The sequence below is a fragment of the Nematolebias whitei genome, chromosome 16 (genome assembly GCF_014905685.2).
Source record: "Nematolebias whitei isolate Nwh7 chromosome 16, NemWhi1, whole genome shotgun sequence".
Taxonomy (NCBI): Eukaryota; Metazoa; Chordata; class Actinopteri; order Cyprinodontiformes; family Rivulidae; genus Nematolebias; species Nematolebias whitei.
This window is the reverse complement of record NC_056513.1, coordinates 25,112,264-25,127,492: the sequence shown is the minus strand read 5'-3', so window position 1 is coordinate 25,127,492 and position 15,229 is coordinate 25,112,264. Positions and strand designations below refer to the sequence as shown.

The 15,229-nt window shown below is 40.0% G+C and overlaps 1 protein-coding gene across 1 annotated transcript in view; it reads right to left on the bottom strand.

Annotated features, from left to right (window-relative positions):
* Nucleotides 1-15,229, bottom strand: part of grin2ab (glutamate receptor, ionotropic, N-methyl D-aspartate 2A, b) — a 219,077-nt gene that overhangs the window by 49,464 nt on the left and 154,384 nt on the right. Inside the window, exons 9-10 of the mRNA XM_037689831.1 lie at nt 8,516-8,630; nt 8,207-8,409 (exon numbers count right to left, since the gene is read on the bottom strand). Of these exons, the coding sequence (XP_037545759.1) occupies nt 8,207-8,409; nt 8,516-8,630 (318 nt within the window). The remainder of the gene's footprint in view (nt 1-8,206; nt 8,410-8,515; nt 8,631-15,229) is intronic.

Sequence of the window (15,229 nt, the reverse complement as noted above, 5' to 3'; positions counted from 1 at the left end):
GCGAAACGTTTCAGCACAAAAAAAGAAACTGTCCAGATGACCTGACTAAAAAATGTTGGAAGACAAGATTTCCTTGAACAAATTAAATTTACCTGCCAACTTCCGTGCCTAAGTTTTAAACAAAGATTTTAAGTGTGCTTGAAGTGTGCATTGGGAATGACTCTACACCAAAGTTTACCGTAATTTCCAGACTATAAGCTGCTACTTTATTTTACAGGCTTTGAACTCCACGGCTTATACCATGCCACAGCTAATTTATGGATTTCTTTTTTGATGGGCTAACGAGCTAGCTTCGTCACACCTGGGTGCTCACATAGGTGCTCAATACACATCTCTCTTGGGGGGCTTGTACTTGTGACTCAATGAGGCTACCTGTGTAAATAAAGGTTAAAAAAATATCTGACCAATGAAATTACTAACAGATCACAGCAGACCAATGAAACCGGGAGGGAAAGCCAATGAAACAGCATTTCCAGTTCTCTCCTCCTCTCCCCATTATGCCCCCAGGGAGGAGGTAACAACAAAGGGGGTGGGGGTGGGGGTGGGGGCACAACGAAGTATCCAAAGCCACTTGAAATAAGTGTGAATCATGCATTTAAAGTGACACTTCGAGCTCAGTGGGAGGCCTAGATGACTGGCGGCAAGAAATCGTTTACCAAAACTAGCTGCATGTGCAGAGCAACTTTTGATCCAGTCTGCCAGTGGATCCTGACAACGGAGCAATGTAAATAACAATTATCTATCACCAACGAGTTTTGAAAGGCTGCTGCGTGATGGAGAGGACAGCACAAGCTCAAAGGAGCAAAGTGCGCAGGAGGAACATGACGATAGCAATCAATGACTTCCTGGTAGGCTCTGTATTTTTTTTACCCAGCCGTGTTACAGGCACTGTTCAGAAACAAAAATACTGTAGATATCTGTGTATGTTACTGGTATGTTTTTAATTAAAAGTAAAAAAATACATATTTGTGTAAAAAATCTCATGTTACAACGTGAACATCTGCAGTTTATAGTCAAACGCGGCCTAAATACTGTATGCGCAAAATTATCTTATATTCAGGTACGCCCAATAGTCCGTAAATTACGGTACTTCAGCATCTGTAAAACTGACTGAGTTGTAGCAGTTTTGTGTATTAGATAAGTTTGATTAGCTGTGAAGGCCATCTTGAATTGGGTTGTCTCCAAAAGACGTTCAGTTATAGATGCATGTCCAACAATTATTGTTTTATAGTTTAAAATCGAGACGTCCTTAAAAATAATAATCCACGAGATATTTTGCTAAAAAACAATCGTACACCCGCAAACACACAAACACAAGCAAGGATATGGTCACCCACCACCATTAAAAGCAGAAAATAATAAACATATTTGAATGATAAAAATCAGCTGCAGCTAATGTGAGTCCTTGCAGTGCACCATTATTATTGCAAAGGAGAAACTACAATACATTAAAGCACTGAGGCTGAAAAAGAAATTTGCACATATAAATTATTACTATGATCATTTCAAGGATTTGCACTGGAAGATGAATGAATATGAATTTGTGAAACATTTCCATTCCATTAGCTGCTATGAAAAGCTGCACTGACAGATAATAAAATATTCCTCAGATCTGAAAATGATGTCAGAAAAACAAACTAAAGAAAACACAAAAAGAAAAGAGTTCACTTGTTAACTGAGATGAGTGATGTCTTGTTAAACAGCAGGTTTAAAAAGAAAGTGGGAAAAATGTAGACAGAAGAGGTGTTTATTAACAACAGTGTACTGTACGTAAATTAATTATATGCTGCCCTTCTCGAGGACGAGGGACATTTTCCTGCAGAGGAAGTTGCAGACAGAGGAGTGAAGGCCAAGTGAACTGTCGAGGACGTTGCCACGAGAGATGGGGGGAGCTAAGTGACGCTGTGTAGCAGAGTTCACGCTGGCAAGTTTAAACAGAGCGTATCCTGCAGACACGTCGCACGAGTCCCAGAGGGGCCTGGAATGCCAGGACCAGAATTTGTAATCTGATGTGAACAGCCACTGGCAGTCGATGTGGTGGGGGAAACATGTGGAGACGATAAAGGAGAACTTGGTGAGGTTGACAACAGGACATGCTGCATCGTAGCTCAACAGAATCCTACAGAGGCCCAGCTCTGTAAGCATTTAGAACAGGCGAGTCGTGAGGAAAGGTGTGCAGCGTTTCACCTTAAACTCTGCTTCAGCTTCTGTCTTAGATCTCATTACTGTTTTTTCTTGCACATTTTATTGTTGGATGTAACTGGGAACTTGTGTACACAAATTTTGTTCTACCACATGTATGACAATAAAGAAACTCTGACTTTGACTTTTGTTAGTTATCTTACTTTATCATGTTGAGACCCCCAGTCTTGTCTTCACAGAGAAGAACTAGTTATGGCCCGGTTCTGTACAGATGAGACGGGCCCAGCTTCTCTGAGTGAGCTTCCCAGGGTCAACATACAATGAGTCATTTTTGTTTGCTTGCTTCCTACACTTAGGTAGATTTGCACTTCACCCCCATTATCCACCATCAGAAACAGATAAGACCAATGACGTCACACATAGTCGCACCACTGCTACACTCTGATAGGCTGTGCCCACCCTGGATGTGGAGGCGGAGCCAAGGACCAGTATGAGTTGGGGTGTTCTGTGGCGCAGGACTGTCATTCCCCAATCTGTTGGGGAAGCACGATCCGTAGTGAACTTCCGGGTCTCACGGATCGCCGTTGTTTATGAATAAAAACTGTCTTAATTTACTTGGAACAGTGCGTGCTCTATCTCCACTGATCTTCAAGTAGCTAATTTACGCCACTCGTATTTCCGCTACAAATCATTGATTAAGATGATATGCGACGCATTAGACCTGACCCCCAGCCTGGGCTGAATGAGAAAAACCTTGCAAGAAACAAAATGAATTATTTCCATGGTGAAAAGGCGCCGCTCAGTGATGAAGCTACATATCATTTTAATCATGACATAAATATATCAATGATTTTTAACGGAAATACGAGTGGCGTAAATTAGCAACATGAAAATCGGTGGAGATAGAGCACATACTTTTCTAAGTAAATTAAGACAGTTCTTATTCATAAACAGAATTATACCAGTACATTTTCCTTAATTTTGTCAGGATTGTGTTGGGAACAGAACCCAGTAGCGCAGGCAGGACTCAGGACCAGGGAGGGAATTAGAAGCACAATACAAAGACGTAGACTTATATACAAGCACGCACTGAGAGACAATCACACACACCTGACAGGACACGAAGGTGGAGACAATCAGACAGTCAGCAGAGAAACCAGAGAGTGTAAGAATGGGGACCAGTCACCAGGGGGCACCATACTTACAAATTTAGCACATTCAATGGCGATCTGTGTGACACGGAATAATTCCTTTTAGCGCATGTGCAAATGAGCTACACTACGGATTGTGTTCCGTAACAGATTGGGGAATGACAAGGGCCTCCACTTCTGCTTCTGGGTTAAGACGAGTCGAATGGACGCCTCCGTGCTGAACATGTAACTTTTTCCTGCCTTATGGACAATAAATTGGTAAACTGAAATTATATCTCTTGATTTATTTGAGTTGGAGCCAGTTTCCTCTCCATCTGGGAACAAAAGTACCAGACGCCGGTGGTGGGGAGTCGGACCGGTTTCAAGGACGAACCCGGTCCGGATTCTTCACTTTGTCTCCAGGTAGAACACAGTGATTATTTCAGTGAAAGCATGAAAGTGCAATGTACTGTTATCATTGTACGTTCCCGTTCAATGACAAAATGTGTGCTCTGCATGTACACACAGTACAGCCAATTGGAGCAGCAGGCAACTATGCAAGCGCCTGGGAGCAGGTAGGGAATAGGCGTCTTGCTCAAGGACACTGTGGCATATGGGCATGGCTGGGGGTCGAACTTGTGATTTGTGTCTTTGTGAAAACATTACAGTTTGGGGGCTTTTGTGGTGGAATTGTATTTTATCTGTTTATATATCTCACTTTTGTGTTATCCACTGAGGAAGATGTATTTTTATTTTTCTTGTTTTTATTTTGCCAGTGTTGTTTAGATTTTGTAGTGCATTGTGTATAGTTGCTTAGTGTAATGGGTGAGTGGTGGCACAGAGGTTAGGTGAGCCTGTAATTAGACGGTCGTCGGTTCGATCACCTTGCTCAACAACATAAAAATGTGGGTTGGAAAGATGACGCAACCACACCTGCCTCCACCATCCCTTGCCTGACTCTGGGCCCTTGAGCAAGGCTCTTAACCCCCACCATCTGCTCCCCCGGGCACCCTAGATAGCAGCTCTCTGCTTCACACAGAGGGCTGTGGTAGCTCGGTGGTCTGTGGTTGTGTCAGGAAAGGTATCCGGAATAAAAATAATTGCCAAGTCTTTGTGCGAGTTAGTTTGCTGTGGTGACCCTCAGGAAGGGAGAAGCCAAAGAAACACCAATAATAATAAATTGTTGTTTAGTGTATATATCGTGTTTTCCTGTTTTTATGTGTTGTGATGCATTGTTGATTTTATATATTTTTTAACTCATGTAAAGCGTCTTTGAGTATTTAGAAAAGTGCTATACAAATAAAATGTATTATTATTATTTTTGCTGCCATTATGTTTTCAGTTTTCCAAGCTTCTTATAGCCTTTGTATACTTTCAGTTCCCTCAACTTCCCTGTCACTGCTCTGCCACTCACACCTGTTCTCAATCTGTAATCACCCAGCTGCATTCAGGCTGTAATCATGCTTTGTAGTGTGTCTCCAGGTTCTCCCCTTTAAAGTGGCCAGATTCTCACTATTGTTGCCATGCCTCTTCATGTCCTTGTCACAGTTCCTGTTCATTGGACTTTTTATCATTATCTGTTCACTGTTTGATTGTTTTGGTGAGTATTATTTTTTTTCCATTATACTTGCCTGCCTGCCCTTTGAGTCCACCTCACTACCAAAGGTGATGGAAACATGTCAGAAAAACTTCTGTGTTGTAAATATTCAACAAACTTGTAAATATTTGTTTTGAGAACTGTTCTAGTTACTGATAACTTTCATTATTGATCAGTTTTAAATTGGCTGGTTACTTGCTGATAGTTTCATTAAATTCTTAATTTATAGAGGCTGAGATGGTGTAGGGCAGGGCAGCCAACTCAGGGTCCGAAGGTCCCGAGTTCGATCCCCGGTCATTGCACATGTTGTGGTGTCTCTGAGCAGCACGCCCAATCCCAAATTGCTCCCCGGGCAGCTTACATAGCTGCCCACTGCACCACCTGGGTGTATCCCAGGTGCAATGGGTTAAATGTAGAGAGCCAATTTCATCTTTGTATGGGAACATGCAATGATGACAACACATAGCACTTTATTATTTATTTATTTATTTATTCTTATTATTGAAATCTATCAAGTAGTTTATGGGATACTCAGCAAAAAACATTGGCTTTTTGCTTTTGGTGGAGAGTAATAATTATTTACCGTGGATTTTTGGGGACAGCTTTCTGTTAGTTACTTTAAATATCAGCAACAAATTAAAGGTAATTTGAGAATAAAAAATATTCCTAACTAGATTAAATTGTGGGCAGCACGGTGGCGCAACTGTTAGAGTTGCTGCCTCTCAGCAAGCAGGTCCTTGGTTCAAACCCCGGTCCAGGGGCCTCTCTGGGTGGAGTTTGCATGTTCTCTCCGTGCATGCGTGGGTTTTCTCCAGGTACTCCGGTTTCCTCCCACAGACCAAAAACATGCATGTTAGGCTGATTGGTAACTCTAAATTGTCCCTAGGTGTGAGTGGGAGAGTGAATGGTTGTTTGTCTCGTTTGTCTCTATGTGGCCTTGTGATGGACTTGCGACCCGTCCAGGGTGCACCCCGCCCCTCGCACAGTGATTGCTGGACATGGGCACCAGCGACCCCCGTGACCCAAAATGGAATAAACAGGTAAAGATAATGGATGGATGGATGGATGGATAGATTAAATTGTGTAGATTTAAATATTTTAATCTAGTCGTTCCCAGATATATTAATTTGCAATTCCAAAATGTGGGTCCATCCTGCGTTTAATAAACAACTTAGCAAAATCTGAATCCCTCCCCCCCAAAAAAAACAAAAAACTGTAGAAGCTTGAGTCATATGATTAACCTAGATTAGGTTGACTGTTATCTGTGTAGATAAACAAAAATGTTGAAATCGGAAATGTGTTCAGTGCATGCAAGCATAGTGTTCAGATGATAATATAAGCATGAATTTATTTTTAAATGTGGAAGAAAAAAGAACGAGTAAGATAACCATTAAGAATAAATTTCAAGAAGACCAGTAGAACACCACAAAGATAAAGCTCAGCATTCAGACTTTTGCAGAACTTCTTATAGTTTACTGTTTATTTTTTTTTTTTTAACTCTACTCTAATGCTAACATACTTAACAAATATGAGTGTAAATTTGTACCAAGACTGTTAAACACTGACTTCCCATACATGTCTCTCATGGCTGCCATCATTGTTGACCTTCAGTCACTTTGTCTCTTTCCGTAGGTTAACAAACACAAGTGGTAGATTGCATCAGGTCAAAAGTTTTGCTTAAACATTTAAATTTAGGGACACATTAACCATTAGTATGACATAAATGATGTGAAGATTTTGTTTATTATATACTGTAGAAATTTTTAATTTGAATATGAATAACTTTTGACTGGTCTTCATGACATCATGATCATATCTCTCCAGTTTTAGCTTCTCTCCATTGGCTCCCTGTCAAATTCAGAATTGAATTAAAAATCTCACTTCTAACATACAAAGCCCTCAACAACCTAGCTCCATCTTATTTTGAGATCTTATTGGTCCATATTTTCCTAAAAGAGCACTTCTCTCTCAGACTGCAGGTTTACTTGTGGTTCCTAGAGTTTCCAAAAGCAGAACGGGAGGAAGATCTTTCAGTTATCAGGCTCCTCTCTTGTGGAACCAACCTAGTTTCTGTCCATGAGGCTGACACATTGTCCAGTTTTAAGACTGGGCTTAAGACTTTCTTTTTAGATAAATCCTATAGTTAGGGTTGAACTGTTATGCTGCTATAGGCTTAGACTAGTGGAGGACAAACTGACCTCATTTCTTAAAATGAATTGTTAAAATTGAACAGTTTCCATTTGATACTATTTCTATCTTAACATGTGATTCTGGACCTGCCATTGTGTATCTGTTCCTCCTTCCTGTTCCTCTCAAACCCAGCCGGTCGAAGCAGATGCCGCTTGTCCTGAGCCTGGTTCTGATAAAGGTTTCTTCCTCATAAGGGAGTTTTTTCTTTCCACTGTCGCCTTCATGCTTGCTCAAGATGAGAGTCTGTGATGGAGTTAAACTCAAAGCAGTCTGCTCCTCAGATAAATAATGTTGTTAACGTGCTTTTTATATATGGTATATGAATGTTCCAGTTCTGTGCCCTGAGGTGACTTCTGTTGTGACTTGGCGCTATATTAATAAACTGAATTGAATTGAAACTTTATAATGAGCACATTTAAGGTTCGAAGAACCTCAAATAGAATCCAAGAAATCAGCTCCTTCTTTAATCCACATAAACAATATCTGGAAAGCCCTGCAAACAGTAAATTACAGCTACACTTAAAACGAGCAGCACACGTTTGTGATCCAAACTAAAACACAAACTGAACTCTTAGAACAATCAAATTAAAGTGGGTTACATTTGCAATTACAGGGTGACGCACTAACAGCATCAGATAGCCTTTACATTTTATTGCTGATAGAATTGGTACTCCAGTTAATAAATGATATTGCTCAGCCTTTAGATCTATACAATACCATGAGTATTTATCGCACTGTGAGCTATACATCTGGGTATCAATGTCAAACATAAACAGATGGTGAGTCATGATTATATAAAGCAAGTGGGCCCAGAATGGAGGGAAAGTGGAAGAGCAAAGATGGACAGTTGTGTCATCAGAAAGACGGAAAATACTTAAAATGATTTTAATCTAATCCTAAACAAAGAAAGAATAAAGTGCAGCTAACAGAACTTAATAATTCTTCTCTGACAACAAAAAATACTGCCCTGCTTCACCATTACTCATCTCAGGTTTGTCTTGTTTTCAGAACGATTCAGGGTCCGTTTTACCTCCTGAGACACTTCCAGTTCAAGGTATCAAACCCTTCCCATGACACCTTTATGACTTTCATTTGGCTCTTGATTTAATTTAGTGGTCCGGCGGTCCCTGAGTGTGCGGGTACTTACAGTTTGATATGTTTACGACACGGAACAGAGTTCCTCATGCAGGTGCCGGTGAGGATGTCCACGTTGTCGACAATGACGAAAGGTTTCTCCTCCAGAGTAACGATGGAGAGGTGGTTTTCATCAGCGTCCTCATCCCCGTGGGCGTTATACCTCGGCCACACTGGGAACATCAGTGACAACGTCCCGTTCTCCCAACGGCCCATCTGCGCGAGCACAAAGAATCAGGGACAGGAATCTAAATTAAGCATTTTATTTTAAAATGTATGTTCTTACGTAAAAGACAAAAAAAATCCTGCGCTTGTTTGTTACCTTCTCCCACTTTCTTTCACTGTTCAAGACGATGACAACCAATCTGGGGTTGGCCTGGTAACCATCTGGAGTAAAGGATAGATCTCGTCCTTCGTTCCACACATGCATCATGTGTCTGAAACACGGGAATCAGAAGAGTGAGGGAGCTGTTGTTTTGTATCTGTCACGGTTTGTGCACAGGAGCTGAAACGTTTAAAGAGAAAACATGTTAAACACTGGGTAATCACCACGAGAGGATCTTCTTTAAATCAATGCTGTCTTCACCCACTGCATGTGTGTGCGCTTCAGCGTGAATCTGTGTGTGAGTGGGGAGGAAGTCAGAGGCCACAGATCTCTCCCATCAACATTCTGCATTGATTTCTCAACAGATATACGCCTGAAAGACGAGTCACTGCCCTCAACTCTCTTACTCACCACAGCTCTGCTGCACACGCAAACAGATCTGTTGCCGAAACATTTACACACTCACTAAAGATAAGCAGCAGAAAAGAGAAAATGAGCCAGTTTTGCATGCAGTCATGTGGGATTACGAATACATTCACTCCAGGAAAAACAAAATCCGAACGCAAGGATGATCTGAGTGTTAAAAAACAGGATAATGGCATGAATTCCTCCTGAGGGGAGAGAAATGCAGTCTGAGGAAGTTCAGTGAAAAGAATTATTCAAAGGATGGTCACCATCTTGTCTTAAATGCCTTAATTTTGTTTCTATTTGCGGCCGCTGCCAAAAGGTAAAGGAAAACAATCATGATTTTCCTGTGCCTGTATGTGTTTCTCTGTTAGCATAATATCTCATGAATGGTAGCTGAGACTGATCCCCAGCACGTAGTGAGGAAAAAACAGATTGCTCAAGATTTTTGTTTAATATTTTGCCATATACAATAGATACTGTGCAAAGGTTTTAAACCTCTTCTTATTTCTCTAAACTTTCCTTCAAGCAGCCAGATTTACATCATTATATAAAACCATCTTGATCAATAGCCCTTCAGAGTTTCTGATGGTCTTTGAAAGTAATTCTTTAGCTTTTGGCTGCTTTATCACAGATGATCTATCCGGTCTTTGTACCTGATCATGGCAGAATGTTGCACAGTTTGTGCTTAAAATAAATAAATTAAATAAAATCATAAGCACAAAACAGAAGAGTCATGCTTGAAATAAGTATCAACAGCAGATGAACAGATCTAGAAAGTCATCTTAGAAAGAAAAAAAAAGATCCAGCAAAGATCTGACGCAGGACCTGAAAGATGCCTCATCCCTCAGTTAATCATCCACTGGATAACGAGGTTTTATTGGTGCAAAGACACTTTTTATGTATCAAACTGGGACTTCTTTGATTTTTTTCCCCCCGAATGGATTCAAATAAATCTGTCATCATCTCAAAAGCTCATATACCTGAAATACAGCCCCAAATCTCAAATGAGTTGAAAAGGAGGCGCCGTGGACAAATTCACGTCAACCTGACGGCGGTGCTCGAATACCTGACCGCCGAGATCCTGGAGCTGGTGGGAAACTCGGCTTGTGACAACGGGAGGACTGGGATCATCCCCCGGCGCCTTCAGCTGTCTGTAGTGTCGAGGGCCTCAGCAGACTGCTGGGAGGAGTGACCATCACTCAGGGAGGAATTCTGCCCTACATCCGGGCAGTCCTGCTGCCCAGGAGGACCGAGAGATCCACCAGATCTGACATCAAGCTGGATCCGGGTGGACGGATAGGTATCTGTGGCCAGATTCTTTGGATTCATAACATTAATGATCCATAACCTCGCCCCTCCCTACCTGTCCGATCTCCTGCACATTATCACCCATTCACGCTCGCTTCGTTCTTCCTCTTCCATCCACCTCAACGTGCCTCTCGTCCGCCTCAGCACCATGGGACACGGAGCCTTTTCTCACTCTGCTCCACAACTCTGGAACGCTCTTCCCCCAGACATCCGTACTGTTGACTCCCTTCAGACCTTCAAATCCCAACTCAAAACTCATCTGTTCCAGTTAGTCTTCTCACTTAAATTTATTATTTTCTTCTTGGTTTAGTGTTTTTAAAGCCATTTTGTATTGTTTTATTTTGTGTTTTATTTTGTGTTTTTAATGTTGTGAAGTGTCCTTGGGTGTCTTGAAAGGCGCTAACAAATAAAATACATTATTATTATTATTATTCACTGCAGGAGAGCCTTCCTGTCCATAGCTGTCAGCATGTATAACAACTCCTGAATGAAACCAGGATGATGAGCTATGACAACACTTAATTTCCCTTTGGAATTAGTAAAGTATTTTGGAATTGAATTGAAATAAACAGAATCTAATTGTGTTTTTGTAACAGGTTGCTGGTAGCAAAGTGCTTTAAAATCAATTGTATGGACTGATGAAGTCCTTTGGATGAAGGATGAAATGTCTCAAAATTTTTTTATTTTTTTTTTACCTGGATTATTGAGCATGAACTTTGTCATTTTAAAATTGGTGTATTGCTAATTTTGTTTTTACATCTCGACACAATGCTGGCTCATCCTTTTGGGTTTAGGAATCTTTTGTGCCTGAATGATTCATATGTCACTGAGTGGCTTACCAAACAATAAAACATTTCTCTTAAAAGGTCAGGTGCCGGACTGAAAGAGAGAACCCATGGTATAAAAATAATAACTTTATTTCTTCATATTCATTTGAAATGCACACGGTTCAGTTCCTTTCTTGTTATTTTTAAACAGGAATTTAGACAGCACCATCAAACGGTAATTCTGATTTTTCTGAGAGCTTACTAGGGCACAAGGCCACGAAGAATTCATGCATCAACTCAAATATTGTGACAGAAAGTCAAGATGTGTAAGAGTCCTGCTTAATGTGCACCCTGCTGGTGAAAACTGTGATAATTACTCTCAACTCAAAAAGGTGGGATTTCTTGTCTCATCTGCAGGAGAGATATTAATGTTGACACACTTAAATGCTGTTGTCAGATGGAGAGTTAGAGACGTGCATGTGCTTTACAAAGGCTCAGGAGTTGGTCTGTTTCAAGACGGTTTCCACGTGGAATAAAAGTGTACGCAGGCATCGCAAAAACACCGAACAGCTCTGCAATGGATACACGCTCTCCCAGCAAATATGAATAATTATTTACTCAGACAGTTACGCATAATAGACTCTTCAGTGCTTTGTATTAAATTTGTCATTATTATAATTTACAGTAGTTTGAGTTATTAGCAGCATGTTGAGATGAACATATTTTTTGTATTTTCTAAATTCATCATAGTGCAGCAGGTGATGCCCTTGTCGCAGCAAATTGCCACGGCTGAATACATATAGCGGAAACACCATCGCAGTCTATTCTGGGAAACTGATGTCTCCTCCAATTTCAGCGTTCTTAACATTTTTGACAAAAAATAAAAGAAATGAATAAAAGAAACAAACGTTAAAACAAAAGACATTTTGACATGAAGAGAAGAGACTGGTGTTTTGATGCATTCGCATCAGTCAAAGTTACTTCATATATTCATGTTTACATGTTAGTGTGGGGTCTGATGTACTGTTAAATGCAGCTGCAACGAAAAAAGTTCACTGATTTTTATATAGTGTTATTGCATTTTATATTGATATTGACATTACATATTGATTTATTATAACTATTTGTATAAAATACAAGAAAAAAGTTAGTTCGGAAATGTTGAAGTGGGCATGGCTATGAATAGTTAATATCTTACCTGTTGCAGACAGCTCATTAAATGACCTCAGTTTAGCAAAATAAAGGTTAATTCTGACTGGAATCACAAGCTAATGGCTAGTCAGAGCAGGACCAAGGCCAGAGTGGACAACAGTGGCAGAAATTATAAAGGAAGACCCTGCTTGTTGATTTTGTCTTACCATTTCTTAAACATGTTGAGGAGAAAATCCCAGAGATGAGACAGCCCTGAGCAGTGGAACATGCAAGACGTTTTGAATGGGTTTATCTGAAAGAAGACTAGGCCACCTGCAGTTTTATCTTCACTTGAAGGATGGGGAGAGAGAACATGAAGCTGTTCTACATGAGAGTCTTGTTGCATCTAATGAGGGCATCTCAGAAGATCTACCAATGAATCTTATTTTCCACAACACTGCCGTCTTAAAACAACTCCACCCTCAAAACTTTCATAAACAGTTTTATGATTTGATATTTTGTTGTGTCTATATTTTCTCATTACATGTAGTTTGAACAAGTAACTGAACTGGAGTGGTGGCAAAGAGGTTAAAGAAGGCAAGCCTGCAATTGGGAGGTCACCAGTTTGAATCCTGACCGTTACACCGAAAATATGGGAAAGGTGAAAACAATTTAATTTGGCACGCTAAATTGCTTCTCCACGTCCACTTGCACCCTCATTTGCTCCACTCTAGGCCTTGAGGGAGGCCCTTTACCTAGAAGGGAACTGAAAGGGGACAATAATTTGTTTACTTTGAACATTTTAATTATTAGCCAGCACAAAGAGTGGCAGCAGCATCTAATGGTACCACTTCCAGTTCTGCCTCCAAGAATATCACAAGATTTCTGCTGTAATAACCTTGTAATGCAAAATGAACAGGAAAAAACTGATTAAATACTGTGATTGATGTTATTTATAAATAGATATATATTATTCAACCTTTATTTAGACAGGTTAATGCTCAAACTAGTCTATAGCTCATCAATTTGAACATATGTCTGAACTAATCCAAATGATTCCCTCAAACTGTGGTCAAATATAAACAATTTACAAGAGGTAAGATATTACTTCTGTAGGAGTTCCAGTTTGTTCCTTACAGCTCTTCAACACCAGATGGCGCCAACAGGCTCACGCCTGCCGACCATTATTCTAATTCAGTTCAGTTTATTTATACAGCGCCAAGTCCCAACAGAAGTCGTCTCAGGGCACTGAACAGAAACATTCAAATATAGAAATAAGTTAATTTTATTAATCTGAGGAGCAGACTGTTTTGAATTTAACTCCCATCACAGAACTGTCATCTTGAGCAAACAGGAAGGCAACAGTGGAAAGGAAAAACTCCCTCATGAGCTGTAGGAGCATAAATGGCAGTTGATGACTTCACTTCGACACTGGTGCATTACTACAATCTTGTTTCCTGCGTGTTTCAGCTTCGTAAAGCTCCTAGTGGTTTCTCCAGTTGCTCCTCACCTTCCACCACCTGCCAATTGATCTATGCAAACTTTCTGAGACCCCCTCGTTTATAACTACTGGAAATATTGGACCCATGTTTGAAACTCTGCATCCAACAGTAAGAGACAAACTATATTTTGAACCATTCTCAAGGAGCCAAGCCACCATATTAAGTCTTGCCCTTGCTCTCCAGGGTTCCAGTCCCTTCCTCCCGAGTTGTAGCCAGCTGTTGAGTTTCACTTTGTAAATAAACAGTTAATTACTCTCTGGTCTTGGAGTTGCTCTTTTCCGTCATCTGGGTATTATTAAGTAAATCCCTACAACTTGTTCCACAGAATCCAACCTCAAAATATTCCAACTATTTCTTTAATTATTTTTCTGATTTACAGTATCCCAGATTCAATAGCTTTAAAGCATTTATTGCAAAATCATAAAGACTGTAAAATAAAATTAAAAAAAGTAAAAAACAAAACCTGCTCTTTGTTTCTCATACTGATGTTTAATGTGTCCTTAAAATAAAAATTTGCAAACACAATTCGTGAATTGCTGCCAACTTTGAGGCGCCTTTGTGATCAAAAATATGTCATTATTGATAACATCCATGTAGAAGCTGTTGGACTCCTTTCTCCTTCCTTTTGGGTTTAGCAGCATATTCATTTGATATTTTCACCTAAATGTCTTCACCTAAATTCTACTCTTGTACAACTCTCATATTTGTTCACCTACACAGACCATGGTCTAGTCAGTTACTGGTATGTGAGTCAAGTTTCCACATGGCTCTGGGTGGAATCAGCTGAGTGCTCTGTTTACAATGAGTGAGTACCTGCATTTCAGAATTGCATATATACATATGTGGAAAAACCTACTGGAGTAAACAGTTGCTGCTCCTTTTGATATAGTTCAGCTTAAACTTTCCATGTTTGAGTTTATTCTTCGCATTGAGTACCTTCAGTTAAAAAGCGCTACAGAAATGGGGCGGGGGGTGGATTGTAATAACATTAATTCTTGTAGCTTTTAGGTGACGTTATTTGATTTGTTGTGAGATTAAATACTTTCAGTGAACATTTTTCTGAATGTATGAATAAAAATAAAATAGTAGCTCTAACTAAATTAATTATAAAAGGGAAAATGATGACAGATTTGAGGGTTTGCATCATTCATATATTTTCTTCTTTTTTTTTTTTACATCAATAAGCCTTAAACAAAAACATTTTGAAATTTAAGAAGGATAAACATTAAAATACAGTAACCTGAGTCTAACATATGAATCCCTCTCAGGATGAAGTGACATCAGCAGGTCTGATAGTGTCTTTAAAGTGGCAGATCATGCTGTCCTACTCCTTCCTTTTCACCTCCCGCTGTTGATGTGCTCACTGCGGCAAGATGGAATCTAGACTAATGTATGCAGGATTCTGATCACAGCCTTTTCCACTTCTAACTCAGAGTAGGGAAATCCAACTTGTCACTTCATTACCACAAAACTGGTTGTGGCTGCTTTAACAAACTCTAATAACTGTCTGAAACAAATAAAGTACCTCTGACAGAAAGAAGATCCCCCGTAAATCATACGGATCAGCTTGTAGTACTCCTGTATATGCGCATATA